This window comes from Leptodactylus fuscus, chromosome 10 (genome assembly GCF_031893055.1).
Source record: "Leptodactylus fuscus isolate aLepFus1 chromosome 10, aLepFus1.hap2, whole genome shotgun sequence".
Classification (NCBI taxonomy): domain Eukaryota; kingdom Metazoa; phylum Chordata; class Amphibia; order Anura; family Leptodactylidae; genus Leptodactylus; species Leptodactylus fuscus.
Window position 1 is genome coordinate 20,383,435 of NC_134274.1, and position 17,207 is coordinate 20,400,641.

The window sequence follows — 17,207 nt, forward strand, 5'->3', positions numbered from 1 at the left end:
TTAAGGCTGAGCAGATGAGGTCTCCTTCATGTTTACTGAATTGCTTCTTCTCTTGCATTCAGGAGCTGAGGGGAGATCTTCATGGATTAATCTAAGTGTTAAAGATCTCAGAGAAAAGTAACCCGCCTCCAGTGTCAATTAGAGCATTTCCAGGGAGTGAAGCTCAGGCTGAGTCTCCAGAGCTGCTAGTAGTCACCGTACACTTGGAGGGGACACCAATTGTATTAGGAACAAGAAGCCAAGCTGAAGAAGCCTCCTCCTGGAGACGACGAGATGTTCCTCACCACAGACCTCAATTACATGTCATTCCTGGAAGCCGCCTTCACATCAGTCCTGTCCCTGGTTCTTCTCCTGGCTGTATCTCACCAGCTATGGTCCCTGAGATGGCACAGTACTAGGGACAGGAGCAGCAACTTACCTCTGCCTAAGGGCTCCATGGGATGGCCATTTTTTGGAGAAACTCTACACTGGCTAGTACAGGTAAGAATACGACAAGACTGCATTGTATACTAAAATGATAGAAATTTTACTCAATTTCCCCAGGTTGGGACTATTAAAGGATTATCTTATCTTATCTTAAAGTGTAAGTGGTGCTCTGGCATCTGGAGAACCACAAGTATCAACAAACCACAGTAATGTAATCTAATGGGTTCCAAAATTTAGAAGTAAATTCACCTTGGTCAACCTAATAGGACTATTACATTTACCAATTGTATAACCACGTGTACCAGCATACCCTCACCACCTAGGAGGCTGCGTTCTGTATTGATATGATATATATATATATATATACTATAGGCACATAATATATATATATGTATATATATATATATATATATATATATATATATATAGCAACCATAGAGCCACAAGTGACAACAAACCCTTTGCTGTAATGCAATCTGATGGGCTTCACAATTTAGTTTATCAGTACGTTTACGCCACCATTACTCTTATAATTGTAGAACCACAAGTACCAGCATACCCTAATATATATATATATATATATATATATATATATATATATATATGTGACTCTCTTACTTTTTAACAATTTATATATGACCATTTCACTGTCACTCTATAGGGATATATTGTCACAACTAGACCTGCCTATTCATATTAAGTGCTGGAAGGAACCACTAGTACCAGCACACCCTTTCCATCTATGCATAGGACTCCCTTACTTTTTAACAATTTGCATGAGATATTCTCTATCTTAATATGAATTATTTCACTGTCAGTATATAGGTTTATATTGTCACCACTAGTCATGCGTATTCATATTAAGTGATGTAAGGAACCACAAGTACCAGCATGCCATCTCCTCCTAGAAATAGGAATCTCTTACTTTTCAGCACTGATACATATCCTTGAAGGAGATATTCTATGTTTTAATATGGACTTGATGTTTAGTAAATGGGTTTATATTGTTATAACTAGTCGTGCCTATTAATACTAAGTTCTGGAATGGGACCACAAGTACCAGCATGCCCTTTCTACCTATAAATATGAGTCTCGTACTTTTTACTCTTACTTGCTTCCCTAGAAGGAGATATTCTATGTTTTAATAAGGACTTGATATTTGGTTTATATTGTCATAGCCATGCCTGTTACTATGAAGTGCTGGAATGTGGAACCACAAATACCAGCAGAGCTTTTCTTGCTCTGTATCCCACGTTCAGTACATTATATTACTGCTAGTTAGTTGATCCATTTATTCTTCATTGCTATTGAAGCTTTTTAGTAATTATGCAACCGCAAGTAGCAAAACCTTTTTCCAGCTGCTGGATGGCTGCAGACTGGCATTGAGCTGCGAGGACACTCAGGGATCTACTCTACCATCATTACTTACCTATCATATTAGGTATCGCTGTTGCTTCATAGAACCACAAGTAACATAGGCACATAATAAAATGGTGAGGGTCATGCTGAGCATTGCTGGTAATCCATGGATTATATATCCTTATTAGATTCCTGCAGATATTATTCATAATCATAAGGTTTTGCGACATGATCTGATTTGTAGGATCAGCCAGATCTCGATAAACTATGCTGACATATTCCCTTTGCTGACTTCTTGTGGCTGCCCCAGGGCTCAAACTTCCACAGCTCCAGAAGAGAAAAGTATGGGAACATTTTTAAAACTCATCTGCTGGGGAAACCATTGATCCGTGTGACCGGCGCCGAAAATGTCCGAAAGATCTTGTTAGGAGAACACCATCTGGTTAGTACACAATGGCCGCAGAGTACCCAGATCATCCTGGGCTCCAACACCCTGGTCAACTCCATCGGAGAACTTCACAGACACAAGAGAAAGGTGAGCAGCAATGGAATCCGGTTATTACATGTGCTTGCAGTCAGTGTTGTAATGGTTAAATTATATATATATATATATATATATATATATATATATATATATATATATATATATGTGGATAGATAGATAGATAGATAGATAGGAGATAGGTAGATAGATAGATAGATAGATAGATAGATAGATAGGAGATAGATGGATAGATAGATAGATAGATAGATAGATAGATAGATAGATAGATAGGAGATAGATAGATAGATAGATAGATAGATAGATAGGAGATAGATAGATAGATAGATAGATAGATAGATGATAGATAGATAGATAGATAGATAGATAGATAGATAGATAGATAGGAGATAGATAGATAGATAGATAGATAGATAGATAGATAGATAGATAGATTTGGAGATAGATAGATAGATAGATAGATAGATAGATAGATAGATAGATAGATAGATAGATAGATAGATAGATAGATAGATAGATAGATTTGGAGATAGATAGATAGATAGATTTGGAGATAGATAGATAGATAGATAGATAGATAGATAGATAGATAGATAGATAGATAGATAGATTTGGAGATAGATAGATAGATAGATTTGGAGATAGATAGATAGATAGATAGATAGATAGATAGATAGATAGATAGATAGATAGATAGATAGATAGATAGATAGATTTGGAGATAGATAGATAGATAGATAGATAGATAGATAGATAGATAGATAGATAGATAGATAGATAGATAGATAGATAGATTTGGAGATAGATAGATAGATAGATAGATAGATAGATAGATAGATAGATAGATAGATAGATAGATAGATAGATAGATAGATAGATAGATTTGGAGATAGATAGATAGATAGATAGATAGATAGATAGATAGATAGATAGATAGATAGATAGATAGATAGATAGGAGATAGATAGATAGATAGATTTGGAGATAGATAGCTAGATTTGGAGATAGATAGATAGATAGATAGATAGATAGATAGATAGATAGATAGATAGATAGATTTGGAGATAGATAGATTTGGAGATAGATAGATAGATAGATAGATAGATAGATAGATAGATAGATAGATAGATAGATAGATAGATTTGGAGATAGATAGATAGATAGATAGATAGGAGATAGATAGATAGATAGATAGATAGATAGATAGATAGATAGATAGATTTGGAGATAGATAGATAGATAGATAGATAGATAGGAGATAGATAGATAGCTAGGAGATAGATAGATAGATTATGGGGTTCATTTATCAATCACGCCAATTTTCTAATATGAAGTTGCCAAACTTATGACAGTGTTGCATGCACTTAGTTCAGGCTCCTTTAATCCTAACTATCCATTTTGCGGACTATAACAAAAATCGAACATTGTACATCCTAATATATTTCTGTGTTCCATCCATGTTCGATCCATACACCGTACGTGTGTTATCGGATTGCTAAAAACCGGAGGCTGTCCTCTTGATATTTCAGCATCTCCCGGAAATAGATCTGTGAAAAACAGACAACACACTGATGTTCTGTCCGCCATCGGACCTATAGACCTGACTGGCTGAGACATGTAAAGAAAGCAAAAGAATATTTCATGTGACAATTGTTTTCTCAGTGTCCGTTGACCATAATGTGTCCCTGTGCTGCCCGATTTTTGTGCATGGAGAGGACATGGATAGACTGTCATGAATTGTTTCCATATATTGATAACTGTAGAATATTTTTGTACTTTTTTGTTTCCATCAGCAGATTTATACATGTGCCACAATGTCTTATAGATGTTTCTCATACAGAGATCGTAGGTGTTCCCTTTTCCTTGCTTTTGTTTTTTGGTGATGCCGTTCAGCCACCCATCGCTGGAGACCGCCATCCCTTATATCCAGTGCATTGATCATTTTAGAACATTTTTGTAGTTTTTTGAGTCTCTCACTTCCCAATAGTAGATTTACACATAAGACAAGTCATCTTATAGATGTTTCTTTCATAAAACTTGTAGGATGTTCCCTTAATGTCGACTTTCCTTGTTTTTAGATTATGGCCAAGGTGTTCAGCCACCCGGCGCTGGAGAGCTACATCCCTCGTATCCAGGAGGCTGTGAGCTGGGAGTTGCATGACTGGTGCAGGGAGCCCGGCTCCATCTCTATGTTCACTTCAGCCAAAGCCCTTACTTTCCGGATCGCTGCTCGTATCTTGCTGGGACTTAGCCTGGGGGAGGAACAGTTTAAGGAGCTGGCCCGAATATTTGAGCAACTAGTGGAGAATCTCTTCTCTCTCCCTCTGGATATCCCATTCAGTGGTCTCCGCAAGGTACGTACTGCTGATCAGATACACATCCAGATCATGTTTGCTGCTCCTTACAATATCAGTCTAAGTCATGATTTATATCCTGGCCCTAAAAGCTGCTAGGTTTCTATTCACATACAATGTTCCTACAAAAAGCAACCCCCTTGATAGGGGACTTAGAAGGTAACTAGGAATAGATATGCAATGAAGGCGAGATGTGTATGACTTCCAGCTACTTGGCTGCGTCTGCGGACTGCTGCCTCTCACCATGGGCTGCAATAAATGTCACCTCGCCACAAGCCACTGATGCCCCATGAATGGACCATACATGATGGCCTGCCCCCTATATTGTACAAAAATAATTTATGGACATAAACAGAGCCAGCAGCCTGGATCAAGGTCTATAAATCATACGCTGAATGGGACAGGCTGTGTGCCCCATAGTAATTCGAGTGTCCGGAATAGGCTGTTCTAGTGCTGTCGTACAGCTGCTCATTTAGCAACTAGCCATGCTATGCAATTGTTCAGTAAGATCAGCGGTGAGGGTGAAAACACAGAAGAGGGAAAACATTGTCCTGCAGCGAACCATCCAGCTGAGTGCCAGACAATGAACAGCTCCAGGGACTCTGCAAAGTAGACTCCTAATAACTCTGCTATTACTCCCCCCCATCCTGGGATTTTTAGAAGGGTTTTCCCATAGCCATACAGAAATTTGTAGACAATTAAAAAAACATTTTTGCAAATATAAGTAATTAAAAATTTGGGAAAGTTTTAAAGATTTTCTCCAACCGTCTTAGTGGTGACAATGATTGGTTGTCAATGGATATGACCATGAATGTAGAATCTTGGTCAGAAACCCGGTCACGATGTCCTTATTATAACCCGACCACAATAAGGACATCATGGCTGGGTTTCTGACCTTAGTGTAGGTTCTTGTATTCGCAAACAATGAAGTCAATGGATTGTCAACACTGGTTAGAGAAAATCTTTAAAAATCTGCCAAATTTTTAATAATTTATATTTGCAAAAAATGTTTAATTTTTAATTCTCTACAAATTTGTAATATGGTTAGGTTCATGGGAAAATCTCATGAGGCCCCACATAATAAAAGCAATAAAAAAAATGCAGCAGAAAAAATGCAGCAGAAATGCATCAGGTTTTTTTTTCCGCTGCGTTTCTTATTGTGATTTTGCAGAGTTTCCCTCTGCGGACTCTCTGCCCCTATTATACTTACACAGCGTTTCTGTACAGGTATAATTGACATACTACAGGTTGCAGGACTATATTGTCTGAGTTATGAGGTCAGGTGATGCTTCTGCCCTTGGCAGTTCTACTGGTTTGTATTATCAATAGAGCCTGGACTTAGTTGCAGTGGTTTGGATACCAGGAGGTCCCACTGAACGGACCCCACCTTCCACGAGAACTGAAGTCCTGATCCACCCCGCCACACTGTTCCTTGTAAAGTCTATGGGATTGACAAAGATAGCCAAGTGCTGTTCTCCACTATCTCCATCCATCCCAAAGATACTACATGGAGTGGCGCCATTGCTCCACTCACACAGGGAACATTGGACCTTGGGTCTCATGAACAGTGGGGCTTCCAGCAGTGCTCTTAAGGCCAGGATAGGTTGTTCAAGACATTTTTGGAGCAGTAAATATCTTATATATAGTTCTCATTCAGCGCTGACATTCCATGTATTTCCATAGGGCATAAAAGCACGGGATACTTTGCACCAATACATGGAGGAGGCTATCAGAGATAAAATCTCGAGGAGAGATCCTGAAGTATGTGAAGATGCTCTGGACTATTTGATAGACAGTGCGAAGGAGAATGGAAAAGAGCTGAACATGCAAGAGTTAAAGGTACAGAAATCACAATACTGCCTCGTAAAGGTGTGTCTTTACTATGAACGTGGAAGGTAACCACGGGTCAAGCATAACTCATATCTTATAAAACAGATATAGGTGACTTATTCATACACAATGCATTCAGTAGTGCACTGGGATTATTATGGAGTTCCCCTTTAAATGCCCCTTTATTATTGAAGGTAGGAGAGTTCTAATTACCATTAACATACAGATTATAGTCTTGTATTTAAAGGGGTACCTTTCACCACTTCAGCCTCCGATTCCTTCAATAGGTGACATTCCACTGATTCCTTCTCTGTTGGATTTTTTTCTCTACCCCCACCATTCCTGAATAATCATTTCTGTTAGTTTTTGCACTCAGTATGCTCTCTACTGTCAGATGGGTGGACCTGGACTGCAGCAGAGTCTAAGACCGCCCACCTGACACTACAGAGCCTAATTAGCTTATGAGGCACTGAAACTAACTACACTGATTGTTCAGGAATGGTGGGGGCTAGAGAAAAAATTCCAACTGCGCAGGGAACAGTGGAGCAGCAGCCTATAGAAGGATGCAAATAGATGGAAGTGATGGAGGTAGTGAAAGGTCCTCTGTAAAAAGCATTGCCAAGGTAAGTGGTTTGTCCTCCCCACATGGTGCCAAGCACCTGGGACACAAATTTCCTAACCTGCCCCCTATAGCTACATCTGCTTTGCCATTGTATTTTCTGTATAGTTGTATAAAGTCTTAGGAATGTGTTAAACATATTTCTAAAATTTCTTTGGAGGAGTAAATAACAGATGCAGTAGGAATTTTTGGTATAAAGCTTAAAATACATTCGGGCGACATTTACATGTGTAGATTACAGTGACATGTGCAGATGTCAGAGTCATGACATTTATCATTTCTGATTTCCTGCCACTTTGTTGTATAAGGACTTAGGAGCATGAAGTCTACCCACTCCTATAATAGTGAGGTGTGTAGCCACAGACATATTGTAAGGTAGTCTATACACCAGATATACAGGTGAACTATTGCTTCATTGGCAGAGGAGTCACTTCAGATCAAAGACCTCAATGCAAAGTCCAACCCAGGGAATCTCAGCTTTATATACAGATGCAGCTTAAAGATCTGGTCACGTCTTATGTGGCAGGAAAACTTTTCACCTCATACTCCAGTTCTTAGGTGTAACAGTCACTGCTGCTCCTCGTATAACTACACCCCTGAAAATGGTCATAGAGGTGTTATTATGATAATACACACAGTGATGTCACAGTACAGGATAATACACACAGTGATGTCACAGTACAGAGATAATACACACAGTGATGTCACAGTACAGAGATAATACACACAGTGATGTCACAGTACAGGATAATACACACAGTGATGTCACAGTACAGGGATAATACACACAGTGATGTCACAGTACAAGGATAATACACACAGTGATGTCACAGTACAGGGATAATACACACAGTGATGTCACAGTACAGGATAATACACACAGTGATGTCACAGTACAGGGATAATACACACAGTGATGTCACAGTACAGAGATAATACACACAGTGATGTCACAGTACAGAGATAATACACACAGTGATGTCACAGTACAGGATAATACACACAGTGATGTCACAGTACAGAGATAATACACACAGTGATGTCACAGTACAGGGATAATACACAGTGATGTCACAGTACAGGGATAATACACACAGTGATGTCACAGTACAGGATAACACACACAGTGATGTCACAGTACAGGGATAATACACTCAGTGATGTCACAGTACAGGGATAATACACACAGTGATGTCACAGTACAGAGATAATACACACAGTGATGTCACAGTACAGGGATAATACACACAGTGATGTCACAGTACAGGGATAATACACACAGTGATGTCACAGTACAGAGATAATACACACAGTGATGTCACAGTACAGGATAATACACACAGTGATGTCACAGTACACAATAATACACACAGTGATGTCACAGGACAGAGATAATACACACAGTGATGTCACAGTACAGGGATAATACACACAGTGATGTCACAGTACAGGGATAATACACACAGTGATGTCACAGTACAGAGATAATACACACAGTGATGTCACAGTACAGAGATAATACACACAGTGATGTCACAGGACAGAGATAATACACACAGTGATGTCACAGTACAGAGATAATACACACAGTGATGTCACAGGACAGAGATAATACACACAGTGATGTCACAGTACAGGATAATACACACAGTGATGTCACAGTACAGGGATAATACACACAGTGATGTCACAGTACAGAGATAATACACAGTGATGTCACAGTACAGAGATAATACACACAGTGATGTCACAGTACAGGGATAATACACACAGTGATGTCACAGTACAGGGATAATACACACAGTGATGTCACAGTACAGGGATAATACACACAGTGATGTCACAATACAGGGATAATACACACAGTGATGTCACAGTACAGGGATAATACACACAGTGATGTCACAGTACAGGGATAATACACACAGTGATGTCACAGTACAGAGATAATACACACAGTGATGTCACAGTACAGGGATAATACACACAGTGATGTCACAGTACACAATAATACACACAGTGATGTCACAGGACAGAGATAATACACACAGTGATGTCACAGTACAGGAATAATACACACAGTGATGTCACAGTACAGAGATAATACACAGTGATGTCACAGTACAGAGATAATACACACAGTGATGTCACAGTACAGGGATAATACACACAGTGATGTCACAGTACAGGGATAATACACACAGTGATGTCACAGTACAGGGATAATACACACAGTGATGTCACAGTACAGGGATAATACACACAGTGATGTCACAGTACAGGGATAATACACACAGTGATGTCACAGTACAGGGATAATACACACAGTGATGTCACAGTACAGGGATAATACACACAGTGATGTCACAGTACAGAGATAATACACACAGTGATGTCACAGTACAGGGATAATACACACAGTGATGTCACAGTACACAATAATACACACAGTGATGTCACAGGACAGAGATAATACACACAGTGATGTCACAGTACAGGAATAATACACACAGTGATGTCACAGTACAGAGATAATACACAGTGATGTCACAGTACAGAGATAATACACACAGTGATGTCACAGTACAGGGATAATACACACAGTGATGTCACAGTACAGGGATAATACACACAGTGATGTCACAGTACAGGGATAATACACACAGTGATGTCACAGTACAGGGATAATACACACAGTGATGTCACAGTACAGGGATAATACACACAGTGATGTCACAGTACAGGGATAATACACACAGTGATGTCACAGTACAGGATAATACACACAGTGATGTCACAGTACAGGGATAATACACACAGTGATGTCACAGTACAGGATAATACACACAGTGATGTCACAGTACAGAGATAATACACACAGTGATGTCACAGTACAGGGATAATACACACAGTGATGTCACAGTACAGGGATAATACACACAGTGATGTCACAGTACATGGATAATACACACAGTGATGTCACAGTACAGGGATAATACACACAGTGATGTCACAGTACAGGGATAATACACATAATACAATGATGTCACAGTACAGGGATAATACACACAGTGATGTCACAGTACAGGGATAATACACACAGTGATGTCACAGTACAGGGATAATACACACAGTGATGTCACAGTACAGGATAATACACACAGTGATGTCACAGTACAGGGATAATACACACAGTGATGTCACAGTACAGGATAATACACACAGTGATGTCACAGTACAGAGATAATACACACAGTGATGTCACAGTACAGGGATAATACACACAGTGATGTCACAGTACAGGGATAATACACACAGTGATGTCACAGTACATGGATAATACACACAGTGATGTCACAGTACAGGGATAATACACACAGTGATGTCACAGTACAGGGATAATACACATAATACAATGATGTCACAGTACAGGGATAAAGTACAGTGAAGCACATAAACTCAGTAATTCCATTGGGAAAGATGATTGTACACCATGGTGTTACAGTATAGTATGTGAATAATGTATATTGTTCTGCCTCAGTACAAACCCAAACAAGGGGTAAGAAATAGAGATGAGCGAGTAGTATTCGATCAAGTAGGTATTCGAAATACTCGTACTCGTTCGAATAACACACGGTAAATGCAGTAAAAATTCGATTACGTAGGATAACATAAGCATTAAAAAAAAACGTATACAGTAGAGATGAGCGAGTAGTTAAATATTCAAAAATTCGATTCGAGTAGACCTCAATATCCAACTATCAAATACTACTCACTCATCTCTACTCAGGAATAAAGTAATGTCACAACCTATGGATAGTAAATACTGGGATGAACCCAAAAAATAAGGCAAACCGTTCGGTAACAATGCTGATGTAATAAACTAAGACGTCGTAGACAATGGGATTCTGTAATGTGGCATGATAGAGCTACAGAATGGCCACTCTCCTACCACATGGTCATCTGGCCCAAATCTTATTACCATTATTATCTTCTGGTTATAGCGATACAATATACTCAGGATATCTTGTAAGGAGTCCAATCGCATGAATCTCAGCGCCTTCACTGACATGAATTGTTGTTGTCTCTTGCTACACAGGAATCAGCCATTGAGCTCATGTTCGCTGCCTTCTTCACAACTGCTAGTGCCAGCACCTCACTCATACTTCTCTTACTCAAACACCCCTCTTCCATATACAAGCTCAGGCAGGAACTGGCATCGCACGGGTTAATCAAGCAATGCCATTGCCTCCATTCTTCTGACAATCCCAATAACAATGGTGCTGAAGAGCAGTGTATGACTGCTGGCTGCCATTCATCTGTCCTCCTAGGTTCAGAAGGACACGTCAAACAGATATGGGAGCAGACAAAGCTCATCTTAGCAGACAGAAATGAAAGAGAACAAGTCTTGAGAAGAAGGATCAAACATGACATGCACTGTAATGGCGAAGTGTACAAGCCGGACGCACCTAACCAGTTGGGTTCTGCCGAGATTCCAGAAGAAGAAGAGGACTCGACCTGTGAATGTTGTTGTCAGATGAATCTCAGTCTGAAGAAATTAAAGGGGCTTCACTATTTGGATTGTGTAGTGAAGGAAGTTCTGAGACTGCTCCCTCCTGTCTCTGGAGGCTACAGGACGGCTCTGCAGACCTTTGAACTGGATGTGAGTATGACCTTGTACTTTCCAGGGTACATCTCTGGGGAACGTGAATACAAGTTGGTTCTCTATGGGTATGTTCAGTGCCTTATTGTATGCAGCATGTTTGTATGAAATGGATATTCAGGAAATGTGGCTTAAGGTATGGTTGTGTGTCAGCCAGAGACGCCGCTCTATCAACATCAGGCGAATCCCTATGAGCGCCGCCAAGTGTGTTGAAAGTATGAGACGTGTTTAGATGCCCATATTGGACAGTCTCGCTCAATATCATAGTATATCATGAGGTCAAATTAATGAAAAATTGAGAACGGTCTCTAAAACTTGGCGTTATTGGGGAGGGTGAAAACATGGTAGAAATATGACCTTCTGCAGACCATACTGACCATATATAACCTATCCCAGCTCTGCGGCTTCTTGGGATAGGTGCAGGTCGAAGAGCTGGTTCACATCTGCGTTTGGTATTTCGTTCGGGGAGTCTGCTTGGGGACCCCTGAATGGAATACTGAATGCATAAAAAAAATAGAGAGCAAAGAAAACACACGGACCCCAAAGACTACAATGGGGTCTGTGTGATTTCCGCATGGTGTCCGCACGAATCGTGCAGAGAGAAAAGTGCTACTTGAAGTAATTGTCTGAAATGTCAATATCACTTTAAAACAAAGACTTAAAGAGCACCTTTCATGGTTTGGGCACATGGGGTGTTATATACCGCTGGAAAGCCGACAGTGCTTCAGTCCGCTTTCCCGATCTGTGCCCCGGGTAAAGAGCTATCTGTCCCGGTACCGTAGCGCTTTACAGTCAGAAGGGCATTCCTGACACTCTGTCAGGAACGTCCTTCTCCACAGCAGCGCCTATAGCGGTGTACAGTGTGAGCGGGGAGGAACGCCCCTCCCTCTGCTCACAGTGCTCGCCCATAGACGAGTATTATCAGGAGGAGAGGGGGCGTTCCTCCCAGCTCACACAGTACAGTGCTATTGGCACTGCTGTGGAGAAGGACGTTCCTGACAAAGTGTCAGAAACGCCCTTCTGACTGTAAAGAGCTACAGTACCGGGACCGCTAGCTCTTTACCCGGGGCACAGATCGGGAAAGCCGACAGTGCACTGAATTTCAGCAGTATATAGAACTGCCTGTGCCTAAACCCATAAAAGGTCCTCTTTAATGGCGACTTTAACTGTGTGATATTAAAGGGGTTGTCTGGGGGGTAATAAAGCTTACCAATACATTCCCTGCACCGGTTAGGTTTTATTACTAATATACACCTCGGTCTTGCGGAGAGCAGCTGGGGAAGGTCTTCTGACTCCCATCTACTCAGCAGTGGGATGCAAGTGGAGATGGCTGCTGGGGAGGCAGAGGAGTTCGACTTCCTCCCCAGCTGCCCTCCACAAAAGTAATAAAAAGAGGATAGAGGTGTCTATATGTCGAATGCCCTGGTACATTTTATTATCCCCCCCATAACCCATTTAAGATCACAATGTTGTACTGCTAGATCGTGAATGTCATTGCTTTTTCGGGGTGTAAATTAATGTTTTCAAGCCATGATTCACTAATTTTAGTTACAGCTTTTGATCCTAATGTCACTAAGCCATAGCTGCCATAGCCCTAGCCTAAAGACACAGACCGATATTGCTGTGTCCACAAGTTGTGTGTAATATCGGAAATCAATCCCATTCACTTCCATGGAGCTGAGCTGCAATACCAGACACAACCCATGGCCACGTGTGGCACTGTGGAAAAAAAACAGTCGTGTTTTTCCATACCTGGGACACAAAAATATAACCTTCACATGTGGATGCCAAAGTCACTAAAATATGATTTTGGGCCGACCTGACATTTAGCTTGAGGCCACATGATTAGCCAGAATCCCATCCACTTTGCAGGAACTGTAAAACGTTGCATGTTTCGTAACGTGGTGCCCCGGCCGTGGCTCAACCAAACTGGTTGTACAGAATTAAGACCTTGCTACAATAAGGGTCTCTGGTGTGTCTGTATGCAGCTTGCTTACTCCTCCTCATATACTGTATACCATCCATACCTTTATGATGTGGCGTCGCTACTGTTTTTGGAATGACTTAACACACGGGCAACATAACTGAGAATCCAGCGGTGCTTACATCTCAGATTCCTTCAGTCAATCTCAAGGAATGTCTTCATTACAAGGGTGTTCCTTCATCGCCCCCTTTTGGTTAAACAGAGAATAGTGAATTCCTTTCAACCACAGACACTGCTGATACACAAAACATACAATTATTTACCTAAATTGGCAACGATTATTTCTTTTTGCATAAATATTTTCTCATTTTGTGCAACATTTTGTTACTTTGTTATGTTTTTCCTTGCAGGGTTATCAAATCCCCAAAGGCTGGAGTGTCATGTACAGTATAAGAGATACCCACGAAACCGCCGCCATTTACCAGAACGCTGACTCTTTTGACCCCGACCGCTTCCGTACAGAAAGAGATGAAGGAAAAGCCAGCAGATTCAATTACATCCCCTTCGGAGGAGGCGTTCGTAGCTGCATTGGCAAAGAACTTGCACAAGTCATATTGAAAATTCTGGCCATAGAGCTGGTGGGCACTGCCAAATGGGAATTGGCTACACCAAGTTTCCCCAAAATGCAAACTGTCCCTATAGTGCACCCCGTGGATGGACTGCAGCTCTACTTCCGATTTTTAACTTCTAGTGACAATGACACAGATTCGGAGAAAGTATGATCTCTCTCCATCCTTCCTGAACCATCAATGCCCCTAACACTTATCCTAAATTATTCTGTCCTGGATTCCCGGCAGGGGGTCTGTACTATCTGTAATGTAGGCGAAAGAGATTCTATTATTTATAATGTAATATTTATATGTAATTAGATATTAAAAGAGATGTGGGTGACGTCGAGCTGTACAAAGAAGAAACACGTTTCTGACATTCCAGTTCTGCGTATAAAGAGGTAGCTTCATACTGTACATTCATCTGATCTTAGTATTTCACCATTGATCTTGTAGAAGACGTCTCAGAGCTAACGTTTGTCTTAGAAATGTCTTAAAAGTTGGATATGCCCAACCCAAGAGACCAAACAACTAGAAGATCTACCTTAGAGAGGTTTTAAAGGCAAGTAATATTCATGACCTATCCTAATATCATATTGAAAGTGGTCTGGTCACCCGGGACCTGCACCGATCAGATTTTTCTCTGAGGTATAAAGCACTCTTCTTGGTGTAGTGGCCGTTCCGGGTTACTGCAATTTAGCTCTGATTCAGCGCAGTCACTATACAGAGAACAAATACATCCGCTTCTGGGTCTGTTCTCCATATAGCTGATCGGTAAGGGTCCTGGGTATCGAACGTCTGCTGATATTATATATATTTATGACCTATCCTAAGGCTTTAGTAGATACAAAAATGGTTAAATATTGGGTTCCAACAAGCTGGTCATGCATACATTGCCCAAATGCTCATTCAGCTGATAGACATCCCTCCCGACCCCTCCATATACACAGCGCCGCACCTCCCATGAGGCGACTGCTTCAGGCGGCGCTATGTCAGGGCCCCAGGGAGGGCGGCATTTTTGCTTACCTAAGCCAGTCCAGGACCAAGCTGTGGATTGGGGAGGCCGCTGAAGCAGCGTGCTCCAGCAGCCTCCCCTCACGCTCAGGCAGAGAGTGAGTCCCGAACGCTTCTAAGCCCCGCCTCCTTTGCTTCGCACCACCCCCTTCAAGCTCCACCACGCCCCCTCCACTCCCTCCTCCCGGGGGAAGGGGGGCTTTCTGTTGTTCGCCTTGGGCGGCGAAAGGGGTAGGTTCATCCCTGCATATACATGCATGCTCGGCTCAGCCAATCATACATGTGTTGTCAGTAGAGAGAACTGTAAAACTGCTTATCTCCCCCCGACATCTGCTGAGAGTTGAGAATCCTTCATGCACATTAGATGGCCCCCAGTTTAAGGCCGGCCAGTGGTGGTGAAAAGTCACCCCAACACCTAAGCATAGTGAGCCATTTCTGGATTTATTAAAATGGTCTAAGAGCAACACAGTCTTACTTACCTTTAGCAACCAATCACAGCGCAGCTTTCATTTTTTATTCTGCTCCTGAAAAATGAAAGCTGTGCTGTGATTGGTTGCTATGAGCAACTAAAACAGATTTGCTTTGAGACCATTTAACTAAATCAGCCTGGTAACACTCTGCAGACTCAACGGGGCCATATTGGAACGGCACCAAGGCTATGTTCACATCAGTGTCAGAGTCCCTGTGCAAAGCTATACAGACCCCATTGTAGTCCAGATCTGTTGTCGTCCATCGAAAAACGAATCTGTCTTTATTGTTTAATCCATGCTACGTTGGACCAGAACAACTGATTAATCGATGCCAGCGTGAAAGCCCCTTTAGATGCAATACCAGGCATAGCCAGTGCTCCTGAGTGGTGCTGTTTATTGAAAATAGAGGCCACTCCTTTAATGAGGGTCCCATATATAAGAGTTGCAATCTAGTTGGCTAGTAGGTTCCTTAAGATGGCCACAGGCATTAGCTCATGCTCAGATGGCTGTACCTGTCAATAGTCACATTGCCATGATGGGTTTTTTTTTGTTTAAATGGACAGCTTTTTATGGACAATCAGATGTTATACTTTAGACACTTGTCCCGATCATGTTTAGGGGTATAGGGCGAATCTGCATTTCATTGCCCTTTGATATACTGGACCTGGTTTTGGCCATTTTCACGGATCTCTCCATACACTGAACTGTATGGGGTTCCTTAAAAACAGGTGCTCCTTGGGTGCAAGACGACCGAAGACCATGGCTGTTTTTGACAGCCGCTTGGCACCTCAGTCGTGTGCATCTAGCCATTGACGGAGTCCCCATAGATGTGAACATAGCCTTAGGGTAAGTTCACACGGGGTTTTTAGAGGCCACCTCAGGTTCCGATCCAAAAACCGGGTAGACGCGACTGAAAACCAATGCACTACATCGGCATCCAGCTGCGCGCTCCGCTCCATATTAGGCACAATGAATGGACCTAGTCCGGGGGAGGGAGTGTCTTCAGGCCGTATCGCGAGGCGACTCCGCCTGAAGGATGACCATCTCACTTCTCCAGGAAAAAACTCCTGAGCGGCTCCCATTGATTTCATTGGGAGCCGTCTTTATGGTCAAGATTTTGAAGCCTCAAAATCCTGCCCAAAAATCTGTGAATTTACCCTCAGAGCTTAGGTAAATCTTTAGTGAACCAAGAAGAATATAATAAGAAATTGCAGAAACCCAATGACTTACTATGGTGCTATAAGGCTCTGTTCACATGTGTTGAATTTAACAAGGTTTTTGGACAGGAATCTTTTGGAAATCCAAATCCCATACACAACCTATAAATTTTCTAGGCTGGATTATTGGTGGAGATAATATGTGGAAGTAAATAGTAGGCTACTTATTTTGGGTGGAAATGCTGAGGATTAGCCCCATTGAATGACAATGGGGCTAATCC

The 17,207-nt window shown here is 41.5% G+C and overlaps 1 protein-coding gene across 1 annotated transcript; it reads left to right on the forward strand.

Moving 5' to 3' along the window:
• Positions 1–147: 147 nt before the first annotated feature.
• On the forward strand, positions 148–14,611 carry CYP26C1 (cytochrome P450 family 26 subfamily C member 1). Its single transcript, XM_075258757.1, has 6 exons — positions 148–480; positions 2,096–2,320; positions 4,366–4,641; positions 6,325–6,480; positions 11,190–11,753; positions 14,088–14,611. Exons 1-6 carry the CDS (start codon positions 274–276, stop codon positions 14,457–14,459), a joined length of 1,800 nt encoding a protein of 599 aa, XP_075114858.1. The 5' UTR covers positions 148–273; the 3' UTR covers positions 14,460–14,611.
• Positions 14,612–17,207: the final 2,596 nt, after the last annotated feature.

Bases quoted from the DNA above. Each gene is read 5' to 3' on its own strand.
- CYP26C1 (XM_075258757.1), top strand. From the start codon at position 274: ATGTTCCTCACCACAGACCTCAATTACATGTCATTCCTGGAAGCCGCC. The intron at 481-2,095 runs GTAAGAATACGA...TGGCTGCCCCAG, and splicing joins CTCTACACTGGCTAGTACAG to GGCTCAAACTTCCACAGCTC. The intron at 11,754-14,087 runs GTGAGTATGACC...TTTTCCTTGCAG, and splicing joins TGCAGACCTTTGAACTGGAT to GGTTATCAAATCCCCAAAGG.